We start from the raw sequence: 22,852 nt of genomic DNA, 5'->3' as shown, positions 1-22,852 counted from the left end.
GCGACCAAAATGCAAATATAAGAATATTATTACAATAGTTTTATATTATAATACTTAAATTATTAAATATTGTTTATAATATCGGCAAAAGTCTCTCTGTTTCTGGCTTCGCTTAGCAGATTTATGACATCACGTATACCAGTCCATTCTTGGATGTTGTTGATCCATAGTAGTTGTTTCCTCCCTCTAGTAGGCCTTCCTTCAATGTTTACACAGATAATACTTTGCAGCACTTTGTATTTCGGATTCCTCATAATGTGGCCCAAGTATGCCGTTTTCCGTCTCTTTATGTTGTTCAGCAGTTCTTTTTCTTTATGCAATCTTCTTAGAACCTCATTATTTGATATGAATTGTGTCCATGATATCTTTAAGATGCGGCGATATGTCCACATCTCAAATGCTTCCAGTTTTTTCATATCTACGGATTTTAAGGTCCATGTTTCCATGCCATACAATAGGACAGACCATACATATGTTTTCATATATCTTATTTTGGTTTTTAAGTTTACATTATGGCTTGTAAAAACTTTTTTATATTTAAAGAATGTGTCTCTGGCCATTTCAATCCTGCAGGCTATTTCTTTAGAAATGTCCCATTCGTCGTTGATTATCGCTCCAAGATATTTAAAATTTTGGACTCTTTCCACATTTTGGACTTTTTTGGCTTATTATTAAATCCGGTTATATATATATATAAATGGTGCGCACCATAACTATCGAAGGGAGTAGCCGACTTAAAACAAACTTTAATAATATTTCTTCTAGAAATAGATCCGATCTGTACACTCCTTCGCCCACCTCCCCATAAAAACCCAAACAATTTTGTTTAAGTCAAGACTTTTTTGAGACCCGTTTGCGCATAAATTATAAAATTTATTTCGCACTGTTTTTCCAATTCTCGTAACAACAGTATAACACTTCCCGAGAGAATGTCCCGAAAGAACTTCATCATTCTCTCAATGCTGTGTTTATCGATCTCGTCTTATACTTGTTGACTCCATCGGAGCATTGGCCTTCCAGTTCTGCGTGTACGGCCATGCAGTCCGTATTTATACGCCTTTTTATCGGATTCACCATCGCTCATTCTTATGACATGGCCTAGCCAAAGCAATTGCTGTATCTCGATACGTTTAACGATGTCGATGCCGTATATCGGATACAGCTCGAGGTTCATACGATGTCGATATTCACCGTTAACGCATATTGACCCATAGATCTATAGAAGAATATTTCTCTGAAACATAAGTATTCAGAATTCGGAATTATACATTGACACGGGTAGTATTTGTGTTTTCTATAGTGTCATTTTTGTTTCAAGAGATGTAGCTTTGTTTCTAAACTGCGTATTAAAGCCAAGGTAGCATATGTTGGCCAATACTATTCTTCTTCCTATTTTACAATTGATATTGCTTGTTATGTTCATGGTGGTGCCGAGGTAGACCAACGCGTTGCGCATCGATAACATCAATTTGGTCTTGCCGCGCTTACTGTCAGACTGCCCTCGAACTTCTCAAAGATATTAGTTACTTCACCCCACCTCGTATACATTTTCCAGCAGGATGTTGAAGACATCAAACGAAAGGCTGTCTTCTTGTCTAAAGCCTCTTTTTTCTTAACTGTTCGGGGAGGTTCTTTCATATTTTAAATGAGGGCCGGTGTTCAGTTAAAAGCCGAATGAGCTTTGCTTGGAATAACTTTGAACGTAAGGGGCTGTCAAAGGCTGCTGTATAATTGACAAAACGGTGGATTTAATTATGTCGTTGACCATAGGCTTAAGTGGTTCGAAATCCCTGACACTATCTTGTAGGCAATAGGGAGCAGACGTGTGACGTGTGAATAATCTGCGACTCTGTTAAATATACCAGGTTGAAATTCTGAGTCAATTTCGTACCTCCGTTCGTCTATTGTAATCATCAATTACACGAAAATTATCACATATGCCTCTTTTGTTTGCAGGCAGGTCAGGTTCGAATATGGGCTATATCGGCCTACGTTTTGGTTTACCTTTCTGACGTGGAGTTGGGATTTCAGTGGCCTCTGTGGAAAGGCTGGTGGCACATCGTTGGGTTATGCCTACTTTTGCTAGTAGATGCTGCATTGTCATCCTCCCAAGGACTGGCTGAACTGCTGTCGGATGAGTCCATGCTGCATTCGCAACAATCAGGTATCGCTAAGATGGTAATCGTGCCTCTTACCATGGTGGTGTCAAACAGTTCAAGCAATCAACGTTTTGGTTTTGCTGCACCGCTCGAACTCTTCCAGAAGTTTTGTTAGTTTTCCACGAAATGTTGATCAGACATATGCGGCAAGTTCAATGTTTTGTTCCACATGGTTTTATGCTTTAAATTAAATGTAAACGGAGCAGCTAAGATAAAATATGGCGACGACAATTCAACATAAACTTACGAGAGTTTATTAGTGACATTATATAACCTTTTGTTTCTCACTAATTTTCTTCAATTGTGAGAATCAAAAAACATCTACGTTTTTCCATACAGATATATTCGATTCAAAATGAGATACCTTCAATTAATTCTAAATAAAAACTGAAGATGTTCATCGATTTCCATGCTCAGTGCCCCCCACAAAATTTGAAGGAAGGTGTTCCATGCGATGACGTGATTTCATGGCATCTTTTGCATTGGTTCAAACGAGGCCGTGTAAGATCCGATCTTTTCATTAGCATTTGAGCCAATGCAAAGGAAGTCGTGAAAGATCCGATCTTTTCATCCGCATTTGAACCCATTCCATCGATCCAATAGAAATGAATTTTGCGTTTTTATTTATACACATTTTTTTAAATATATAAGATTAATTATTTACAATTGGCTTGATGTTGTCGGAGACTTGAAATCACAACCAACGTTGCATGGCAGAACTACCAGGTAGTGGTATCACACCATCAAGTCAAATCCCTTAATAAAAAAATTATTTTTGTTGTTTTGACATAACATATTCAAAATTTTACGATGCCACTACCTGCGTAATTGTGCCATGCAACGTTGTTAAAACTCTCGTCGTAATGTTGATGTCATTGCAAAGGGTTGGTGAAAATGACATGCCAAAGCATTGGTGGAAATGACATGTCAAAACATTGGTGTAAATGACATGCTTTGGATCCAAAAATGAATAGCATCTTTTGGGGTCCATGCTCATACAAAATGCATCGATGAAGATGCTAAAAAGATGACATGCCAGATCACTTTCACCCATGAGTGAATGGCAACTTTGGCATCGAACATTTTGCTGGGTCTTTTTGTTCATATGTGATGTGGTTTTTCGTGAAATTTATATGAAACTTTTTTCCGTTTTGGATTTATATGGTAAAAATTAAATACATTTCTACACAAAACTATAATATCAAAGTGGTTTTTGCTTTTTTATACCCTCCACAATAGTATGGAAGGTATGTATATTAAGTTTGTTGCAGCCTAGTGTCTTCTTACTATAGGTAGGTTACGTTCGAAGATGCGCTATATCGACTAACGATTTGCTATAGCCCCCATATAACGGTAGCTCCCGATTTTCCGTATTTTGGCTTCATTTGTGGACCGAACTATATAAGTTAACATTTAAGGTTAATAGTGATCACAAAATATCTCCTCCGAAAATTTTGAACTTGAGGTTCCCAGCGGTCACAAAACTTCTCCACCAACAATTTTCAACATAGGTCAACACTTTGATATAACATCCATAAAAAGACCCTGCCGATTGAATACATTTTTTGATTCATTTTCTGATCTTACTTATACATTTGGGTATCCGTGGTCACAAAAAAGCTCCTTCTAAAATCGTAGACAGGAATGAAAACTAATATTTTATGGTGGAGGGTATAAAAAGTTCAACCCGGCCGAATTTAACGCTTTTTACCTGTTAATATTTATTCCATTTAAACCTAAACTATATCAATATTAAAGTAATAAACAAAAATTGTTTAATTACTGATACAGGAAAAAACAAACAAACAAAAAAGAGTCATCACTCTAATATACACAATCAAAAAGTGGACAATTTTAGGAAACACCAGCCCCAAAAAGTTGTTGATATACGCAATATTTTATTATCGCCTCCAAGCCTTTTGAGTTCACTGTGGACCGGTAATGTGCCACGTATTACTGGGTCCACATTTTAGTGTTGTTTACATCTCTAGTTTTCCGTTGACAAATGTATTGGCAAAGATCATCTTTTGTTCGGAACATACTCAATCGTTCCACAACCATATAATATTTGTAGTCGAGTTCATACTTCCTGAAAAAAACAACAAAATTCTAAAAAACCTTAAATACATATTTTTTGAGAAAAGTATTTAGGTTTTGTAGCTGGAATTCGGTCTGTCTGTAAAAGGTTTAACTCTGTCGACAAAGTTGTATTATTACTTGCTTTCATTCATTTTTACAGTGTTTTATTTGTCAAACATACGATATTTTCAGAACACACCTTTTGTCACTGATCAAAGTGTTGAGTCATCTAGCCATTCACTTTTATACATTTTTTGATTGTTCATTTTAAATAGTTTGCATTTAAAACAACAATTAGACATGAAAAAAAAAATAGTTAGAAACTTTGTTCTTATCCCCATTATTAGTACATTGATCTCAGATTGAGGTCACCACCAGTTTGGTTTAACTTTGTATTCATACGAATTAATTAAATAGTAAAACTGTGACGTTAATCTCACAGAATTTGCAATTTCCTGTCAAATTAATTTCTAAAGAGAAGCAATTACTGATTAGCTTTATTAAGAGATAAAAAATCTAACGAAGAGATTCTACTTGAAATGGAATAGAAAGTAATTCTCATAAAACTATTGAAGTATTGCAGATATGCTCCAAAACATTGTATGTTAGTATTTGTAGAATATGACCGAACATAAACTAAAGCTTCATTTATATCAAATACTATTCATCATAATTGAAGTATTTAACCTAAAACACTTGCTTTAGAAAGGGTGTGAGATATTGGATCTATTGGTATTACTTTTGTTTAAACAATAAGTTTCACAACATGTGAAATAAACAACGTCAAACCTATGAAAATCTTAGATATCATTTTACCGGAAACCCCTGAATTAGTTAATATTTTTAATTTTTTAAACAATTTTTTTCTTTTATTTTCTTCGCTTGTCTTTAGATTTACATCTTCAACACCTTGACACACATTTTCAGTGACCACACAGCTAAACAAATTCCAGCATTGGTGTTAATTCATATTTATTTAACATACTTCCATACAAATATACGAGTATGTACTTCAATTTTTGCCAGCATCAATGGTACTGAATCTATAGACCTCAAAACCTGCTTCCAATTCGGACCAACAAATTATGAAACTCTTTCGAGACGAAAAAATCAAACTGAATAAAAAAACTCAATTATGGGAACAGCATCAGCCATAGCAATAATGACAGCAACAACAACAGTTGCCAACAAACATAAATGGTGGCTCAGTGAAAAATATGATTTTTTACAACATGCCAAACACGACAAAAACCAAAAAAAAATTGCGTAAAGTAAAAAATATGACAGTGAGGCTTTGGAGGCGTTTTATATTAAAGCGTCACGTATTATTTTATGCGTGTATTTTTTTATTGGCATTATGAATTAGGCAATGGGAAATAGCCTTTGAATAGCTAAACTAAGATTTTCAACGGCCGACAACCGGTTCAATTTTCGTTTCATTTTTAGGTCTTGGGGGAACAACGATCTGCTGGATTTATGTTTACGAATTTCGGGAAGTAAATGTCAAATGGTCAAATTTCAACCTTAAAAGTTATTTAATTAAGAAATTGCTCGGTACTAATATATGGTTGCAGTATCGATAAATTTGCATAAATCCACAATCATATATTTTATTCAATTTGATATGATTTCTATTCCGAATCTCTTTTACTTTGCAGTGTAGAAATCTTTGTAATGGTATATTCAATAAGAGCTGTCTTAAGCCTCCACTTTGGCTGGAGGTTGTCAGTCTTCTAGTCGTGACTATTGGATATCGACATAATAAATGGCCGAATGTATATGTTTCTACTTCATCTTTACCTAACCTGCCGTACTCAGCAATTTCATCTCTTTACCATTTGCAAGATATTGATCTTATCATATCGTTAGTTTCAGGTCGAATTTCTTCATGGAGGGTAGAGATGTATTTGAATTTTCGATATCGGTAGATTCCAATCACTGACGCGTCTGTTATTGAATTAATTTCATTCGATGTTGCAATGACCCGAGACCCAATACAATTTAACGATTGGATTTGGAGTCTCCTTGGTATTACTGCAGCTCAAAATCTCAGAATACTTGATAGTGTGGAACCAGACTGATTTAAAGGCCGTTTGACTATCGACATATCGTCTCCGATCCTACTACGTACCTTTTCATATTGCTTATATTAGTTGGCTTGTGATATGTAATCACTGATTTCATCCGAGCCCAGTGGTTGTAGTTGTAACAGTATGTTCGTATTTTTGCTTAATCTGGCTCTGGGTCTTTCTCCAGTTCTAGGAATGTGGCTGCTTCGATGGGATGTAACCACATATCTACTGTTGTTAGTTTAGTAGGTTTGGCAGGGCAGATGAAAAGATGCGGTGTCGTGCTACATGCTGAGCAGATGTTTGGCACGGTGTTATCAATCCTTGCCCTACAGGAATTAAGGCGATTGCAGGATCCCAAGCTTAATTGAGCCAAAAAATATAACGTGTGATGTTAAGTATACGCAGTTTGTTCAAAGAAAAAATGTGGGCCATTGGAACTGCGAAGTGAACTAGATAGTTCCATATAGTTCCATTGGCACAACTCTATTGTCGTGGCAGCTGACGCTCCTAAGTTGCGATAGATGTTTTCCGATGACCGAATTTACAGGATATTTGTTTATGGCATCTGCGGCTGCATCCATGTGAATTCTATTTAAACCTGATTGACAGGCTTGTTGATCTATGGGTTCTCTCTTGTAACGTTGAAACTCTCCTTCTAGAACATTAAGCCTGGGCTCACGGTAACACCCAAGCAAGAACTGCAACAACAGCATGCCATTCTGTTGATGTACTGGAAGAAGATGGTCCACTGAAGACATGAGGAGGCACCCTCTTGCAGTTCTCAGGGTGCAGATTTTCTGCCAGATAGGGACTTGAGGACCCTGTTCCTACATCTCAACTTATCGCAGATAGCTGTGGCATGGGCCGACGATAGGAACATGCTGTCGAACGTGACCCGAAGAATTTTATGCTAGTTTGTAGTCGGAATTCTGTTACCATCGACCATGAGATTGATCTCAGTGGCCACCTCTGCGGTCCATGTGGTGAACAGAGAGATTTGCATGTTCCTTGCGTGGAAAAAGGTGGTAAGATCAGTCAAATGGCATCAGGCAAGGTCACTGACGCCAGTATCGTGCAAACATTCGCATACGTTACGATCTCAATGCCGGAGAGGTAGAAGTCCAATAGTTCCGGAGATATCACCCCACCTTGGGTAACTCCCTGTTTCACTCTACCGGGTTTGGGCTTCTAGTTCCTGAATTCTACGTACGACTGGCGTCCACACATATATCCAAAGTATCAAACTTGGCCGGAGGGTAGTCTGTTCGATATCCTCAAATAGCGTGGAGTTATTGACAGTATCAAAGGCTTTTGATATCACACGGCTTGCTCTGGTTGAGTCCTCTACTAGGGTTTGCTACGGGCGAAAAAAGCGAATTCGGTCTGTGTGATTCACCTTTGCTGGCATCCTTTCCTGGCTTCAGTAGCGGGACCACGCTGCCCATTTTCCAGACTTCGGGAACACTGTGGGTGAGTAGAGACAGGTTGAGAACTTTAGTGAAATACATCCAGCATTACCACGGAGATTTCATAATATAAGAATTTAGGCGACTGCAATATCCCGAGCGTAGTTGAGCCAAAACTACTCTGGTTTGTCGTGGCAGCTGACGCTCCTCAGCTGCGATATATGGGGGACGCACTCCGTGGACTTTATTCACACTATAACTGCTTATGACCTTAGCAACCGTGTGAATACTATTTAAACCTGATTGATATGCCTGTTGATCTAGCATAGCTTACCACATCGCGTTATATATGGTCAACAAGATTTCTTTATCTGCACCCCAAGTGCTGCCGGCTAGAGACTTGAGGACCTTGTTCCTACTTTTCAGTTTGTCGAAGATCGCTGTGGCGTGCGCGCACGGCTTGAATGTAGTGTCGAATGTGACCCCTAAAATTTTGGGGCAGTTTGTGGTCGGAGTTCTGCTACCGTCGACCACGACATTCAATTCTATTCCAAACTGCGCTGTCCATGTGTGGCCAGAAAATCTACATATTCTTCGCGTGGAAAAGGTGGTAAGATCGGTTAAATAGGAGTTCAGTCTATCACAGATGTCATCAGGGAAGGTACCTGACGCCAGGATCGTGCAATAATTCGCATACGTTACGATCTCGATGCCGTCTAGAGGGGGTAGAATACAGGAGAGGTAGAGGTTAAACAGTTTCGGAGATATCACCCCACCTTGGAGAACTCCCTATTTCACTTTACGGGGTTTTGATTTCTTGTTCTTGGCGTCCACGCATATAGTTGACTATCCAACGTGTCAAGCTTGGCCGGAGGGTTATCTGCTCAATGTCCTCAAGCGTCACCAACATTGTTCTATCACACGGCGGTCTCTGGTTGAGTCCTTGACAAATATATGTGGGGTGGGCGTGTAGCGCTGTTGTCGTGCTGGTCTGCTTACGGAACTGATGATCAGCAACTTGATAGCTATTCCTGATACTGGGGGACTAAGGCCTCAGGGGTTTTTCGACAAAAGCGAAATCGGCCTGTACGATTCACTTTTGCTGGCATCCTTGCCTGGCTTTCTTAGCAGGACCACCCTGCCCATTTTTCAGACTTCGGGAACAATGAGGGTGGCTAGAGACAAGTTGAGAACTTTAGTGAGATACTCCAGCTGCTTCCGGCTCATCCAGCTGCTTCAGCATTACCATGGAGATTCCATCAGAGCCCAGCGCTTTGAATGATTTGGCGTTCCTGATTACATTCGTACCACCATCCATTCTAAATTGTGGTGGTTCATCCTAGGCAGGAAGAGATCAGATGCGACGTAGTACTCTTCTCTTCTCCCTGTCACTTCATAAATTGCGCACCTTTTCGGGTCAGTCAACGTAACGTCGCCAAACGCGACTGAGGTACTATCTTCCTCATTTCCAGGGTTCGAGAGTGACTTAAACGTTGCCTATAATTCACATATTGCGACTGTTGTAATTCTTCAGATGATTCAACCACTTGTTCGGCTTATTTCCTAATCCCCTCGCCTCTGCTGTGAAATTTGGTCTCACTTCGGCAGGTGCCAGCCCAGTGGTAGTTCTGATCAGCGCAGAATCACAGCGTACTATGAGCTACGTCGTGAAATTAACTCCTTCAACCGAAGTGCACTCTTCGAATTTCACCATACCAGAAAACCACATGTAAGAATTGGGCGATGGGCAATGGTATCAGTCCTCAGCTCTTGCCATTGGAATTCTTGCATGAATATAGATCTATTAAATTATTAAACCTCTCTTGGTATGTTCCTTGACGATACTTTTACACGTTAATTGGTGGTCCATAATTATGCCGACATACTTGACTTCTAAAGAGATCTTTGAAACCGCTCTATCATTGAGGGGTTCACCCAAAGACCATTGATGTGTGTCCATCTTGATATTTTGACTAGGGCTCCTTGCATAAGCTCTGCATATCGTAACATTTTGTCCATACCTTAAATCAAATTCGAAGATGGACCATATCGGGTCATTCCTACCTAACAAAATTTAATTTTTTGCAAAATTTCGATCAAGATAACTCTCGAAGGGTGCAACCAATTTGGTCGTAGTATCTATTACCCAAAAACATTGTCGTTTTGTTCTTTTTCCAATACGTTGCTCTCACCGGCACAAATTTGTCTAGGCCATGTCCATAATTATTGAGATAATGGCCCAAAATCTTTAAAAAAAACTAACAAATATCCCGGTTACACTTAACCGGATTAACCCAGTGGGTTTGGATTTAAAATGTCAATTCCATAGCGCAAACGTCAAATAAATCCTCTCAAAGTTGGTTAACCCGGCAAAAAACTGTAGTGTAACCGTACTATAACTAAATTACAAATGAAGTATCCCATTTGGCCCAAATTTAGTACATCGCAAAGTTTCTTCCAAATGTACATAAATTTACAACTTTTCAGAGGGAGCTGCCAGAAGGTGTTGTCCGATATACAACACCTTCTGGCAGCTCCCTCTGAAAAGTTCGGTTTGAACTTTTCACCGAAAGTACTTCTTTCTGCTCCTCCTCCTGATTACAGCGATATAATATTTTTCGTGGGCAAGTCTGTGCTTCATACCATACAAAATGTCTGGTAGGCACGATAACTATAGAAAGGAATAACTGATATTGGTCCAAACTGTTTCTTTCAAAATGAAATCAAGTTAGAAAATGGACTGTATGGACTACAACTACTGGATGTACTTCTCTCACAAAAGTTTCATTTTTACTTAAGTGCGGGTTGAAATGCCCAAGGATTATTTTGAAATTTGTTCATGGGCAACTCCATGTTTCCTGACTCAATGACCCAAAAGTTCTAAAAATTATATGGTGATTGGCTGGTTGAACGATAAATATCTACAGAAATGACTCCAAAATATAAAGATCTAGTTTTAAGATGGACTATGTTGGTAAATTTTTAGGTACTACATCCGCAAAAGTTAAACACTATTATGATTTAATGAAGTTTACGGTCACTTTTCCAGCAGTTTATCAATGAAAAGTGTAACTGGTCTTCTATGTACATCTTACAACATAATTGCCCAAAAATTATCTTCAGCAAGTCTTATTAACAATGGTTTTTATGTGAATATGACCATGAGGAGAGTTATTCATCCTTAACTGTAACTTTAGGACCTGATTTATCGCTTTGACTAACATACAGATTTGAATTTAATATTCTGATATGGACAAATGGTATCAAGCTCTGTTATTAACTGTTAAAAACAACTTTGTTTGAACATAATTTTATAACCGAAACACTCGGTAGTGCAATATTTAAGTTTGAAATTGTATTGCAAAGAATCAACAAGACACACAACAGAACAAAAACATCGCATACTAACCGGTTGATTGGTCAATTTGTCGGACAATCGTAGTCTCGTAGTCTATGGGAATGTTGACATGTGTGTGGAATTATTAAAAACTTTAGGCCATGGGAACGGGCCAAAAGTTTTTCAGCTGTAAATAATAAAAGAGTAAATAGTATGAGAACATTGAACTGTCAACAGCAAACAGTCGCTGTCTATTTAGACGTATTACTACATTTAAACAATTCCACTCACAAAAGGACACGCAATATCAACAGTAAACAATAACGATTTTTTAATTCTTTTATTTGCTTTACAGTTTTAAACGCATAACAAACGAGCGAGGAAGTGGAGAAGAATTACGAAGCGAACATTTTTGCGGCATTTGATGGCTGTTTGATTTAGACAGTTGCTCAAAAAATTATCTAATGTGAAGCTTAAATTCGCAACGAGCGAATAGCAAGTGTTGCTGATTCTATTCCATGGTAATTTTAGCCGGAAATAAACAACACCAATATCATACATCCAACACAATCATGCCTGGCCAAAAATCGGGTACCCTGAAGCAATGCCTTCAGTTGTGTTGCCTATTGGCATCTTTTATATTGGCTGGATTTTTCAGCACGGCTGGTGCCAAGCCCACAATTTCATTTAGTTTTCCCCAAGGTTTACAAGGTTTTCCAACATTTACCTCCTTCACACAACAGATAATTGAAAATCGCAGTGCAAGACAAATGAAAACTTATAGGTAAGTTTTAAAAAATTATATGAAATTAAATTTTTTATTTTAAATTTATTTTATCAAGTGGAAAGCCCGTAATGTTATTACCTCAAACCTTATCACATTTCGGGGTTTTTAGATTTAACATTTTTGTTAAAAAAACTCTTTATAAACATATTTTCAATTTGCCTATTGTTTTTGTTTCTTTCCGTAACAGTGGTAAACGCTTAACGAACGACTCACTGCTCATGATTTACTATCACGATTCGACTATTGCGGTTACAGAATTGGGACCACAAAAACTGTTATTGGGTTGTGAACTTATTGAAATTTAGTAAGTATGAACATGAAATTATTTGACCACACACATGTTGTGTGTCCAAAAAATTTCGAAATAACTAAAATTATATTACACCGAAGTGTGTAATAATGTAATTAAAAAAAAAAATACTTTACTTATATGTATTTATCAAAATTATGTACATAAAGAAAGTGGCGTTGATATTTGGTTGTTGATTTGAAGAATTGTACTGTGATTTTCTGAGAAAGAAGCATAAGTCGAGGCATTTTAATTGAGAGTTAGAAAAAGTGCTTTTTGAGCAAGGTGAGTGATGAGTGATGAAGTCATGTCTTCAGGAACCGTTGCAAAACTAGCTTTAAATGAAAGCTGCTTACACCGTTAAAGGTAGTGAGCTAACATGTGCCGCGCGTTCACCCATAAGAATGTTAAAAACTTGGGTTTGGGCGTCGGGTTAGTAACCCTCTCCTAGAAAAAGCAGCCTACTATGAAAAAACGAAAGAAAAGAAAAACAAACCCCTCTAAAGTTGACGAACCCCGCAAACGTTTTAAGGACCATGATCTGCGAATCTGCACCTGGAGTGTTCGCACTCTTTATAGAGAAGGTGCAGTCTTCGCATTGGCAGACGTACTTGAAAAGTACAAGACCGATATTACTGCCATACAGGAAATACGATGGATTGGGAAAGGCGTCACGACAACACCTAAAGGTGACGCACTGTATTATAGCTGCCATAACGTAAAGCATGAGTTTGGTTGTGGATTCGTAGTTAGTCGGAGACTAAAACATCTGTTATCCAGCTTCACCCCAGTGAATGAAAGACTTGCTGCAATTCGAATAAAAGCTAAATTCTTCAACATCAGCTTTATTTGCGCTCATGCTCCCACTGAAGAAAAGGACGAACAGACCAAAGATATATTTTACGAGCGCTTAGAAGAAACATATGACCGTTGCCCTGCCCATGACATTAAAATCATTCTAGGCGATTTTAATGCCAAAATTGGAAAGGAGAATATCTTTGGCCCAACAGTCGGGAAATTCAGTCTCCACAGCGAAACATCTGACAATGGTATGAGACTTATAGACTTTGCAGCTGCAAAAAACATGGTAGTTAGCCGTACCAGATTTAATCATCTCGATGTTCATAAGGGCACCTGGCTGTCTCCAGATCAGAAAACAAGAAATCAAATTGATCATGTTGTGATAGATGGAAGACATTCATCGAGCGTGTTGGATGTACGATCGTTCCGAGGCGCAAACATTGATTCGGATCACTACCTTGTTGCAGCAAAGGTACGCACCCGCTTAAACGTAGCAAACGAAGTACGAACAGACACAACACGAAAGTTAGACATCGGTAAGCTGCAATCACAACAGATAGCCACAGCATATTCCACTCAACTAGCCCAATTTCTGAATCAAAGCACTCCTCATCCCGATAACGTATCAGCGCAATGGCAAAGCATTGCACACTCCATGCAAACAGCCGCAAAATCCATACTTGGATACCAGAGACCTCCACCAAGGAATCTATGGTATGATGAGGAGTGTCGTGCTGCCACCGAAGAGGAGAATGTGGCATATAGGGCTACTTTACAATTCGTAGCAAAGCGTAGCGCACGAGAGAGATACAGGCAGAAAAGGAGAGAGGAGAAACGTCTTTTCCGCAGGAGAGAGATGGAAAAGCGGGAGTGTGAAAAAATCGAGATGTACAGGAGACAGAACGAAGTCCGAAAATTCTACCAAATGAATGAAGTCCGAAAATTCTTCCTGTAGAGACCAGCAAGGTAATCTGGTAACTGATACAGATAGTGTGCTAAGGATTAGAGATGGGCGCGTGCCTAAAAAATTAGGCACGAACATGCACGAACACGGACCAACATTTTTATGCACATTCACGCACAAACACGGCGTTTTTCGAGAAGGCACGAACACGCACACTCACGCACGAAATAACAAAAAAAAGAGAAGTCGATATACAGTGGGACAGCTAATTAGGGACAATAAATTCAATTTAATAGATTACTCGATTCCATTTAAAAGTGTGTAGATTTTAATGAAATATATTTTGGATATAAGGTATTCCTAGAAGCACTATCGAGTGATGTCAAAACGTACTGAAATTAACGAGATGTGGGGGAAGTATAACCCACTTTTCTAAACATGGTACATATTAGACTGACCAGCTAATTAGGGACATTAGTAGTAAAATTCACTTTAAGGTTAATTGATGTACATTTTATACAAGAATAGGGGCCGAAGTATTACTGTAATCCCTAATAATGGGCTTTAAGCCTTATTTTCCATTATAATGGCATTTTATAACAAAAACTATGATTTTATTAACCCCAAACATCATTCCGAAACTACTACAATTACCGCCCCATACTGGGTGTACAATTATCCTTGAATCAAAAAATAAACTGAAATGTTTTGTTGATGATCAGAATCACTATAGCAAAAAATAAAGGAAATAAAAAACCTCTTATTGAAAAATTGTCCAATTTCACTCAGAAATCCCCATATCTGCAATTTTTGGTACAAATCGTTTAAGAAATGATTGTTTAGTTTTAGCTTTAAAATCTTGCATGAATTGAGTCAATGGTATCAATTGAGCAGACTTTCAAACGTTTTTTATACCAAAGGGCAAAGATGTGCATAGTAGGGTACTTTTCCGAGGTTAATTTTCCGTTACACTCTTTGAATATTTTATGAAAACCCAACAGAGGTTCTAGAAAACTTTAAGTCAGATATACGATCCAACTCATTCTTTTGTATGAAAATACGCTTAATCTCATTATGGACTTGGTATATGCTCTCAAGCAACGCGTTTAGCTCCGAGTGTTTAAAATATCTTACAAGGTTTTTTGGGCAGTCAATCAGTTTTCCCAATTCGGAAAGAAGATGTTTTTCAATAACATCATCCATAACAGATAATCCAGTCAGATAAACATCCGATTTGCAATGAGAGTATATTGCGTTAACCCTCTGGGTAGTTTTTGTGTTTGCTTCTCTCATGAACAAAACAAATTGCATACAAACATCATCATTTTACTCATACTCTGGCCTCTCCATAAGGCCCTCATCAGACCATCTGCTTTTTCACATGTATGGCATCAGCTGTTCTGTATATTAGTATTCCCAAAGTGAGAACATACATGTGAAAAAGCAGTTGGTCTGAGGGCCGCCTAACAAAACGGCACTAAAAAACGAAGCAAATAATTTTAGGCATTTTTTGATCGGTTTTATATTCTTGTTCGATTTTCGTGTTTTATGTGGTCTCTTGCACGACTTCTAAAGGGAGACCAAAAATTTAGCACGATCGTGTCACATAGTGCAGGTCGTGTTTAGTCGTGTCGTGCAAAATCGTGTCGAACAAAAAAACACGATCACGCACGGCCAAAAATTTATTCCGGCACGACACGCACAAACACGGCGTTTTTCGAGAAGGCACGAACACGCACTACTCACGGCACGACACGCGCCCACCTCTACTAAGGATATGGAAAGAGCATTTTTCCAAACTGTTGGTATCCAATAGAAGCGAAGTCGACGAAGATACCACAGATCCAATCCCAGAAGTTGGTATTGAATGTATACCACCCGGCCAAGATGAGGTAAATACAGCAATAAACCGCAGAAATATAAGACAGCAGGAACTGATGGCCTACCAGCCGAGCTGTTTAAAACCGGAGGCGCCACGCTGATAAGGTGTATGCATCAGCCATAAGAAAGGAGATAAAACTTTATGCTCCAACTACATATAGGGATGTCAGGGATATTGTGCGAACGATTAAAACCCATGGTCAACGAATTAATTGGACCATACCAATGCGGCTTTAGACCTGGCAAGTCCACCATTGACCAGATATTTATCCTGCGGCAAATCCTGGAGAAGGCCCAAGAGATGCAGATCGACACCTACCACCTTTTTGTCGATTATAAAGCAGCCTTCGACAGCCCGCTATATTCAAAGGTATTCCAAGCAATGTCTGAAGTTGGTATCCCCGCAAAGCTCATTCGACTTTGTAAAATGACTCTAACTGACACAAGATCTTCAGTTAAAATAAGAAAGAACCTCTCCGAAGAGTTTTGTACCAAACGAGGTTTCAGGCAAGGAGACAGACTTTCGTGTGATCTTTTCAGCATCCTGCTAGAAAAGGTTATACGAAAGGCAAACGTCAAAAGAAGTGGCACAATCTCTGATGATATAGACATCATGGGACGATCAGTAAAAGAAGTAACCGATACCTTTATGAAGGTCGAAGGAGAATCTGTTAAAGTGGGTCTGGCGATAAACGGCGAGAAGAGCAAGCTGATGGTGTCGACGCGCAATGCGTCCATTGAGATCGGACCAACTGTTGAAGTTGGTTCCTATAATTTTGAGGTAGTAAAAGAATCCGTATACCTCGGCACCGCCGTAAACACAACAAACGACATCAGTTGTGAAATAAAAAGAAGAATTGTATTGGCCAACAGATGCTACTTTGGCTTAAGTAAGCACTTCAAAAACAAAGCCACAGCTCGTCAAACAAAAATAAAGAAGAGATGACAATGCGCGGTATTCCAAAAAGCGAAGCACGAAACAGAGAGAATTGGAGATATTTTCTTAGTTCGGTCATGACTCCAGTCAAATAGAATGATGATTTTTTCGTAGATTAATGCGACCTTCTAATTCGCAGTCCTTATTTCAAGAACTGCCATAAAAGTACCACAAAATCATATTTCAAGTTCGAAATAGGTTGTAAACATGACGCTATGAACATTTTCACTTTGCGCCTTAACTATAAATGAAGGGTGCTTACACCTGGGAAATTTTGTGCGGATTCTAAAAGTACAATGTTCATAGATGAGAAAAATAAAAAAAAAACAAAAAAAAATCGCCGGAGGGGTTTTTAAAAAAAAAATCGCGGTCGAAGTTAACATTTTTAGGTTTTTTTGGGTTTCACGATTTTGCAAATCCTATCGAAAAATCCTCATTAAATTTGACTGGAGTCATGGCATATCAATAATAAGACAATTTTGGTCTCCAACAAAAACAAGAACAAAAAAAAAATACGCCATAACTCCATAGTTCGATCAAAGTCAGATCTTACTCTGTTTGTAAAACAAAAGAAATAGAAAACAAGTAAAAAAGTATCAGTCGGCTTTGTCGACAGAGATCTACCCTCATTCTATGTGAATTGAAACGTTCTTCTACGGACAGATCGAATGTATTTAGGGTCTTTTCAGAATTTTATGGCCCTTCTTGGACATTTGAACATGCCGACAAAAATGTGGATTAGGATTATCGTTCAAAAGTGTTTCGGAGGAGGTACTGAAAGGAATGGACCGACATAGTGCTTTCTAGAAGAGGAACTTTCATTTCAGAGGGTCATCGTATAACTTTTGGACCAGTATGCCAGGAAGCATGGAATTGTCCTCGGAAATCATAATAACGCTGTAAACAGGACCACAACGAACAACGGTATACATATCCAAAGGATATTCGAACAGACCCTAAACTGCATTTAGACATAAATGTGGAACTTTTGTGGGGTAGCACAGTGGATCCACCTATTGGCCAAAAATAAAAAAATGAATGTCAAAATTTTGGTACAACATCTGGCAACTCTGACAGCTATGACATGGACCTTTTTAAAAATATATTAGTTTTTGTTTCATTCGAACGCGATCTTCTTGAGAATAGCTTCAAAAGTCAGAACATTTGACTAATATTTTTTGTTGTGAGTACAACCTATATTTTATGTGCAAGTAAATATATTTAAAATATCGCGAAAGTAATACGTATAGCAAAATATTATAATGGATTTTGAAGGAGGAGGTAATAGCTTAATTTTCATTAAAAAATAGTGTTTTAGCGTGTTGTGGAATTCTAGTTAGCTGCATATTTTCTTAGTTTATTTTGAAATGCCAATTCGATCATATACTTAAATATGACCTAAGGTTTTAGTCATGATGCCCACCAGTGCCCACCTCGTAGTCCAAAGTAGTTTATGGGTTTAAGATTATTCAGTATTAAAATCAGCTGCCATCTAGTGCCAGACTATAAATGGTGGGTCGCTGACTAAAGCAGCCCTAGAATAAGGTTTCTATGGATATATTCGCGTATAACTCTGTTATCTGACCACGTACATTAACATAATTGGCATCAGTGGCAAGATGAAGACATCTTCTTCCTAATTTGTCTTACGTTGGCGGTACGTGCCTACCAGGAAGAACGCTATATATTAAAAATTTTACAAATTTTCAGACAAAAATATTGATTTTTTTTAATCCGCTAATTGGTTGGATTTTATGGTGTTTTGGAGATTTTTTTTGTTTCCCCAAGCCTATTTTTACATCATAAGATAATCGCGACCTTAGTTCATGTCCTTTTGTATTAGCAGCATAAAACAATTCTCACCGTATACCCCCTCCAGAGGGGAAAGGGGGGGGGGATAATGTTATGCTCGTGGTTTCTTAAAACACTCTTTGCAGCAGCACAAAGCTGCAACCGGCGCATTGGCTTGATTTTTACACTCTAAATATTTTTGGCCACTTTCTCCATACAAGTGGATCCACTGTGGGTAGGTAACCTAAGGAGAGGACCTACATTGGCCATTTTAAAAGTTAAACTAAATTTGGACAAAATATTAGGATAACCAAAGCTTGGAAATAGGGAAAGAAAACACAAATGTTGATAATTTAAAACATATTTGTTAGGATAAAGTAAGATAGAATTCTCTTGTTCCCAAGCGAATAAATAAGGGGATAAACTCAGATGTTAACGAGAACCGTACCTAATATTTTTGAGCAACATTTTTGTAGAATATTTGGATGCTGTTAAATCACATCTTGTGGTGCTTTTACTATGGTTCAAGAAAGAAAGAATGAAAAGGACATGAACAGTATTGAGTTAAAAGGATAAAATATTCTACAAAAATGTAATCTCAAAACGAAGCTACAATCACGCCAAACAGAGATATAAAGCTATTTTCTCAAGCATTATAGGGGAAAATTCAAAAAATTCATCACGCGATTTCTCAGAAACTTGAACTATGGCGAAAATTTCCTTTTGCGTTCTTTACCCACATAAAACTCGGACATTTTCATAAAGTTTTGTGGGGGGTTTGCATTTTGTTATGGCATTGTATGTTATTTCACGCTTCAAAAGTTTCTTTTAGTCTATGCATTTCCACACATTTGACCTAAAATGCAAGCAATTCAAAAAAATCTACTTTTTTTAATTTTCGACTTTGGGGGAAAGTCTGGGATTTTTTTGGGCTATAGTAAGAATATTTTCTCAATCAACAACCAAGGGATTGGCATGTAAGAATACATTATTATCAAAGTTTAAGTTATCCTTCAAAGTTTCCGGCACTTTTGAAAGAAGACCCGATTGCAGGAAAACTGTACGTTATACAGAAAAAAGTTTTTTTTTTTAAAAAAAAAAGCTTAAAAAGTCTCACAAATATAATTTTTATAAAAAAATTAAGTTTTTTCGCGCAAAAAAATCTCTGCGCTAAGTGGGTTAATGTACTCACCAAGGACTTTCATCTCCAAAAGTAACTTTCCACTGCACAAAAACTTTGCTGCACAGTGTTATCATACTTCAATATTACCTTTACCTGCTTCTTTTGAGATTATTTGTAATCCGTTAACATCATTTCCTTCAGATTCTCAATAATCTTGAGAATATCGTATATAATAGTTGATACCACCTCATGTTCTCTGATAACTTATGATATTATCAACTGATTGACCTAAAGTTATCGCCACTTCATTTGCAACTTATTGTCAATATGTCTTCATGGGGGTGGGAGAGGGAGTAATGTACTTTGATTTGTTTAATAAGGCCATAAACAAATCGCTACCCCGGAAAACTTTTAAAACACGTTTCACTGAATCGCGCGTTTTACTATTTTTGTAGCTGGTAGCGCTTGTTGCGGCGACTCGATTCATTTGCATAAGTTTCAGTTTTATGTTGTATTCCCTCCCGTGTCGAATTGGCCAAAGCGGAAGCGTATTTTGTTATTGTTTGATTTCTTAATGAATTGCTGCGAAATTGGCAAGGTTGATTTAAATTGGCATAAGGGCAGAGAGGATGGATGGAGGTAGACGCGAGTATGCTATTGAATCGATGGATTGGGTCAATAGATCTCGAGCCAATGCTAATTAAAAATGTTAGGCATGTTCAGTGAATAGGAGAGGCTTGGATGATGTCTGGTTATTTATTTTAATTAATAATTCACAGTGTTTATTAGGGTGGGATGTTATTAACAAATAAAAAAATTCTATTTTAAAGAAGAATATGTAATACTATTAAAACATAAACACGTATTTGCTAATTTTTTAATTCAGTCCAATATTTGACGTTTTAATAATCACCTCATATTCTTTCCAGTAATGAACAGGAAGGCAAAATGCTTTTGGAAAACCTTTCCAATTATAATCGTCCCTTGGAAATAACATTTGAGGAAATGTTAAAATTAATGCGCCAATGCGAACGTGTCGACAAACTAACCTATGCATCACGTAATATCGGCAAATCTGCAGATAGCCCATCATCAACCGAAACAAATATTGCCTTGAATTTGGCTGCAAATATTTTCCCCAAGAGTCCACTATCAATACTGAGTGGCATTATACCAGGTATTTTGGAGATGAAACAGAGAAATTTGGATCGGAATAATATCATGTACAAATTTATTTATAGGTACAAAATGGTGCGGAACTGGTGACATCGCTGAAACCTATGATGATTTGGGAACTGAAACTCAAATGGATCGTTGTTGTCGCCAACATGATTTGTGTCCAGTCAAAATTCGGGCATACCAAAGAAAATATGATTTAACGAATGATTCACTGTACACAAAGTAAGTAAAATTGTGAACATATATATTTATGGACATTAGGGTTTCCCAAAAAGACCAAAAATTATTGAGCTGCGTTACGGTAATACATAATCTCCAAATTTGTCCTTTTGACCCAAAGACCCTACGAAATATTATGGTGATCGGTTAACACGTGTCAAGTAAACAATTTGTGAATTTTCTCCTGAACGATGTACAGTTCAGTTCATAGTTGTGGCCTAAGAACTAATATTAAAAGTTGTACGATTTTCAGATAGCTCCCAATTCATATTCCACCGATTTTAGGCATTTTGTGCTCTATACAGCTATATCAAAATCTGATTTTCAAAAGTTGTCGTAGGAATCGTTTTTATGCCACAACTTCCTAGTGGCTAGTAAAATATGTCCTACTAATCGACGGAAATACCTTGTTGATTAGTTTTAGATATCCATGCCATAGGCCCTTTTCAATGTTGTTGTTATAATGTGGCTTCGGCTACTTTCAAAGGAAACTTGCAAAATAACTTCCAAACATACGAGAAAAAGACAAAACCGTAAAAATAGGAACATACGGTAGGCAGAATTTATTCCTATACTTCCGGGTAGACATAATAAATTCTTTGTTGATTTTCTCACATATGAAATGTTACTCAGCTTTTTGGAATTCTTCATTGTGTAGACACATTTACTGTGCCAGACTGTCCCTTCTCAGCGTTCTTATGCTGCCGACGACTTTAATAATGGCGAGACTGATATTGTTCATTGTACTGGTCAACAGTCTGAGTATGACTAACACTGTTCTAGGTCAATATTCTCTCATATGTATGTATTTGTATCTTTTTACTGTGTTGGGAGCAAAATATCCCGGAATATTTACCGCTGATTCGTGTTGTCCGTTTGGGGCGGAGAAAAACCCTGGATCAATTTGCTTAGTTTGTCATCAGCACCATCCACCTTCAAACTTCGGTGATATGCAATATATGTATGGATGCATGTCATGGGTTGCTCTAGACTAGTCTACGACAGGTACTATCTTGATGCATGCTCCGTGAATACATCCTTCAATGAGTCATCGTCAGCAACCGCGCACGCAGCACTTAACACCAGCCGTTGATGTTCCAATCCCCCAAATGCATCCTTTTTGTAATATTATCGCCATGGACTCCGAGGTAAAATCGAGGACATATTGGATTTTATGAGTAGGAAGAATATAACGGTCGCGGCGGTGCAGGAAACCAAGCAACAACAACTGCAGCTCACAGCACTAGAAGTGGAGGTGGTGGATCAGATTCACTATTACAACACTCTGTTCAATACAGCCCTATCTCGCTTGAATCTGGCTGTAATGCCTGTATATGGAATGTATGAGGGTAGAACTGCCGAGGTAAAGTTCCTTAACGTATACATCCCCCAATTAATATCTGTACTCCAGGTCATAGGCCTAACATTAGTCCGCTTTTGGAAGGTCTTAACCGACTAGTCTTGGGGTACTTTAATGCTCATCAAGACGTGTGTCATTTGGTCCTCGACAATTTCCAGAGGGGTATAGCGCTGATTGAACAGATTCATAGCTCTAGAGTGTCACAGTTCGGTAGATGTAACCATCGTGTCACATGGTCTGACAAATGACGTCACCTAGTTACTCGTCGTTTCTCTTGGGAGATACCCTGTCCCCATAATTGTCTCCATCAGCATACCGCCCGATTTCATCACCTCTGAACGCCACATTTTCATCAATCATGGGAAAGCTAATTGGCCTAGTTTCAGAGAGTTTACTAATCACCGCTTTAGAGATCGGGTAGCAAAAAGGACATCCCGAGACAACATCTCTGTAGCAGCTGCTCGTCATATACCTGCTGGTCGAATACCCAAAATGAGACCAAATCCCCCAACAAATGCGGGTAATGAG

General features: G+C 38.0%; 1 protein-coding gene across 1 annotated transcript in view; it reads left to right on the top strand.

The window, feature by feature from the left end:
- The window catches only part of LOC141399429 (uncharacterized), a 39,643-nt gene that overhangs the window by 11,736 nt on the left and 5,055 nt on the right, over window positions 1-22,852 (top strand). Inside the window, exons 2-5 of the mRNA XM_073978135.1 lie at window positions 11,409-11,837; window positions 12,028-12,144; window positions 20,496-20,743; window positions 20,808-20,967. Of these exons, the coding sequence (XP_073834236.1) occupies window positions 11,572-11,837; window positions 12,028-12,144; window positions 20,496-20,743; window positions 20,808-20,967 (791 nt within the window). The 5' untranslated portion in view covers window positions 11,409-11,571. The remainder of the gene's footprint in view (window positions 1-11,408; window positions 11,838-12,027; window positions 12,145-20,495; window positions 20,744-20,807; window positions 20,968-22,852) is intronic.

Source organism: Musca autumnalis, unplaced genomic scaffold, assembly GCF_047663935.1.
Source record: "Musca autumnalis isolate F117 unplaced genomic scaffold, ASM4766393v1 scaffold_3, whole genome shotgun sequence".
NCBI lineage: Eukaryota > Metazoa > Arthropoda > Insecta > Diptera > Muscidae > Musca > Musca autumnalis.
This window is presented reverse-complemented; position numbering and strand designations above follow the sequence as displayed.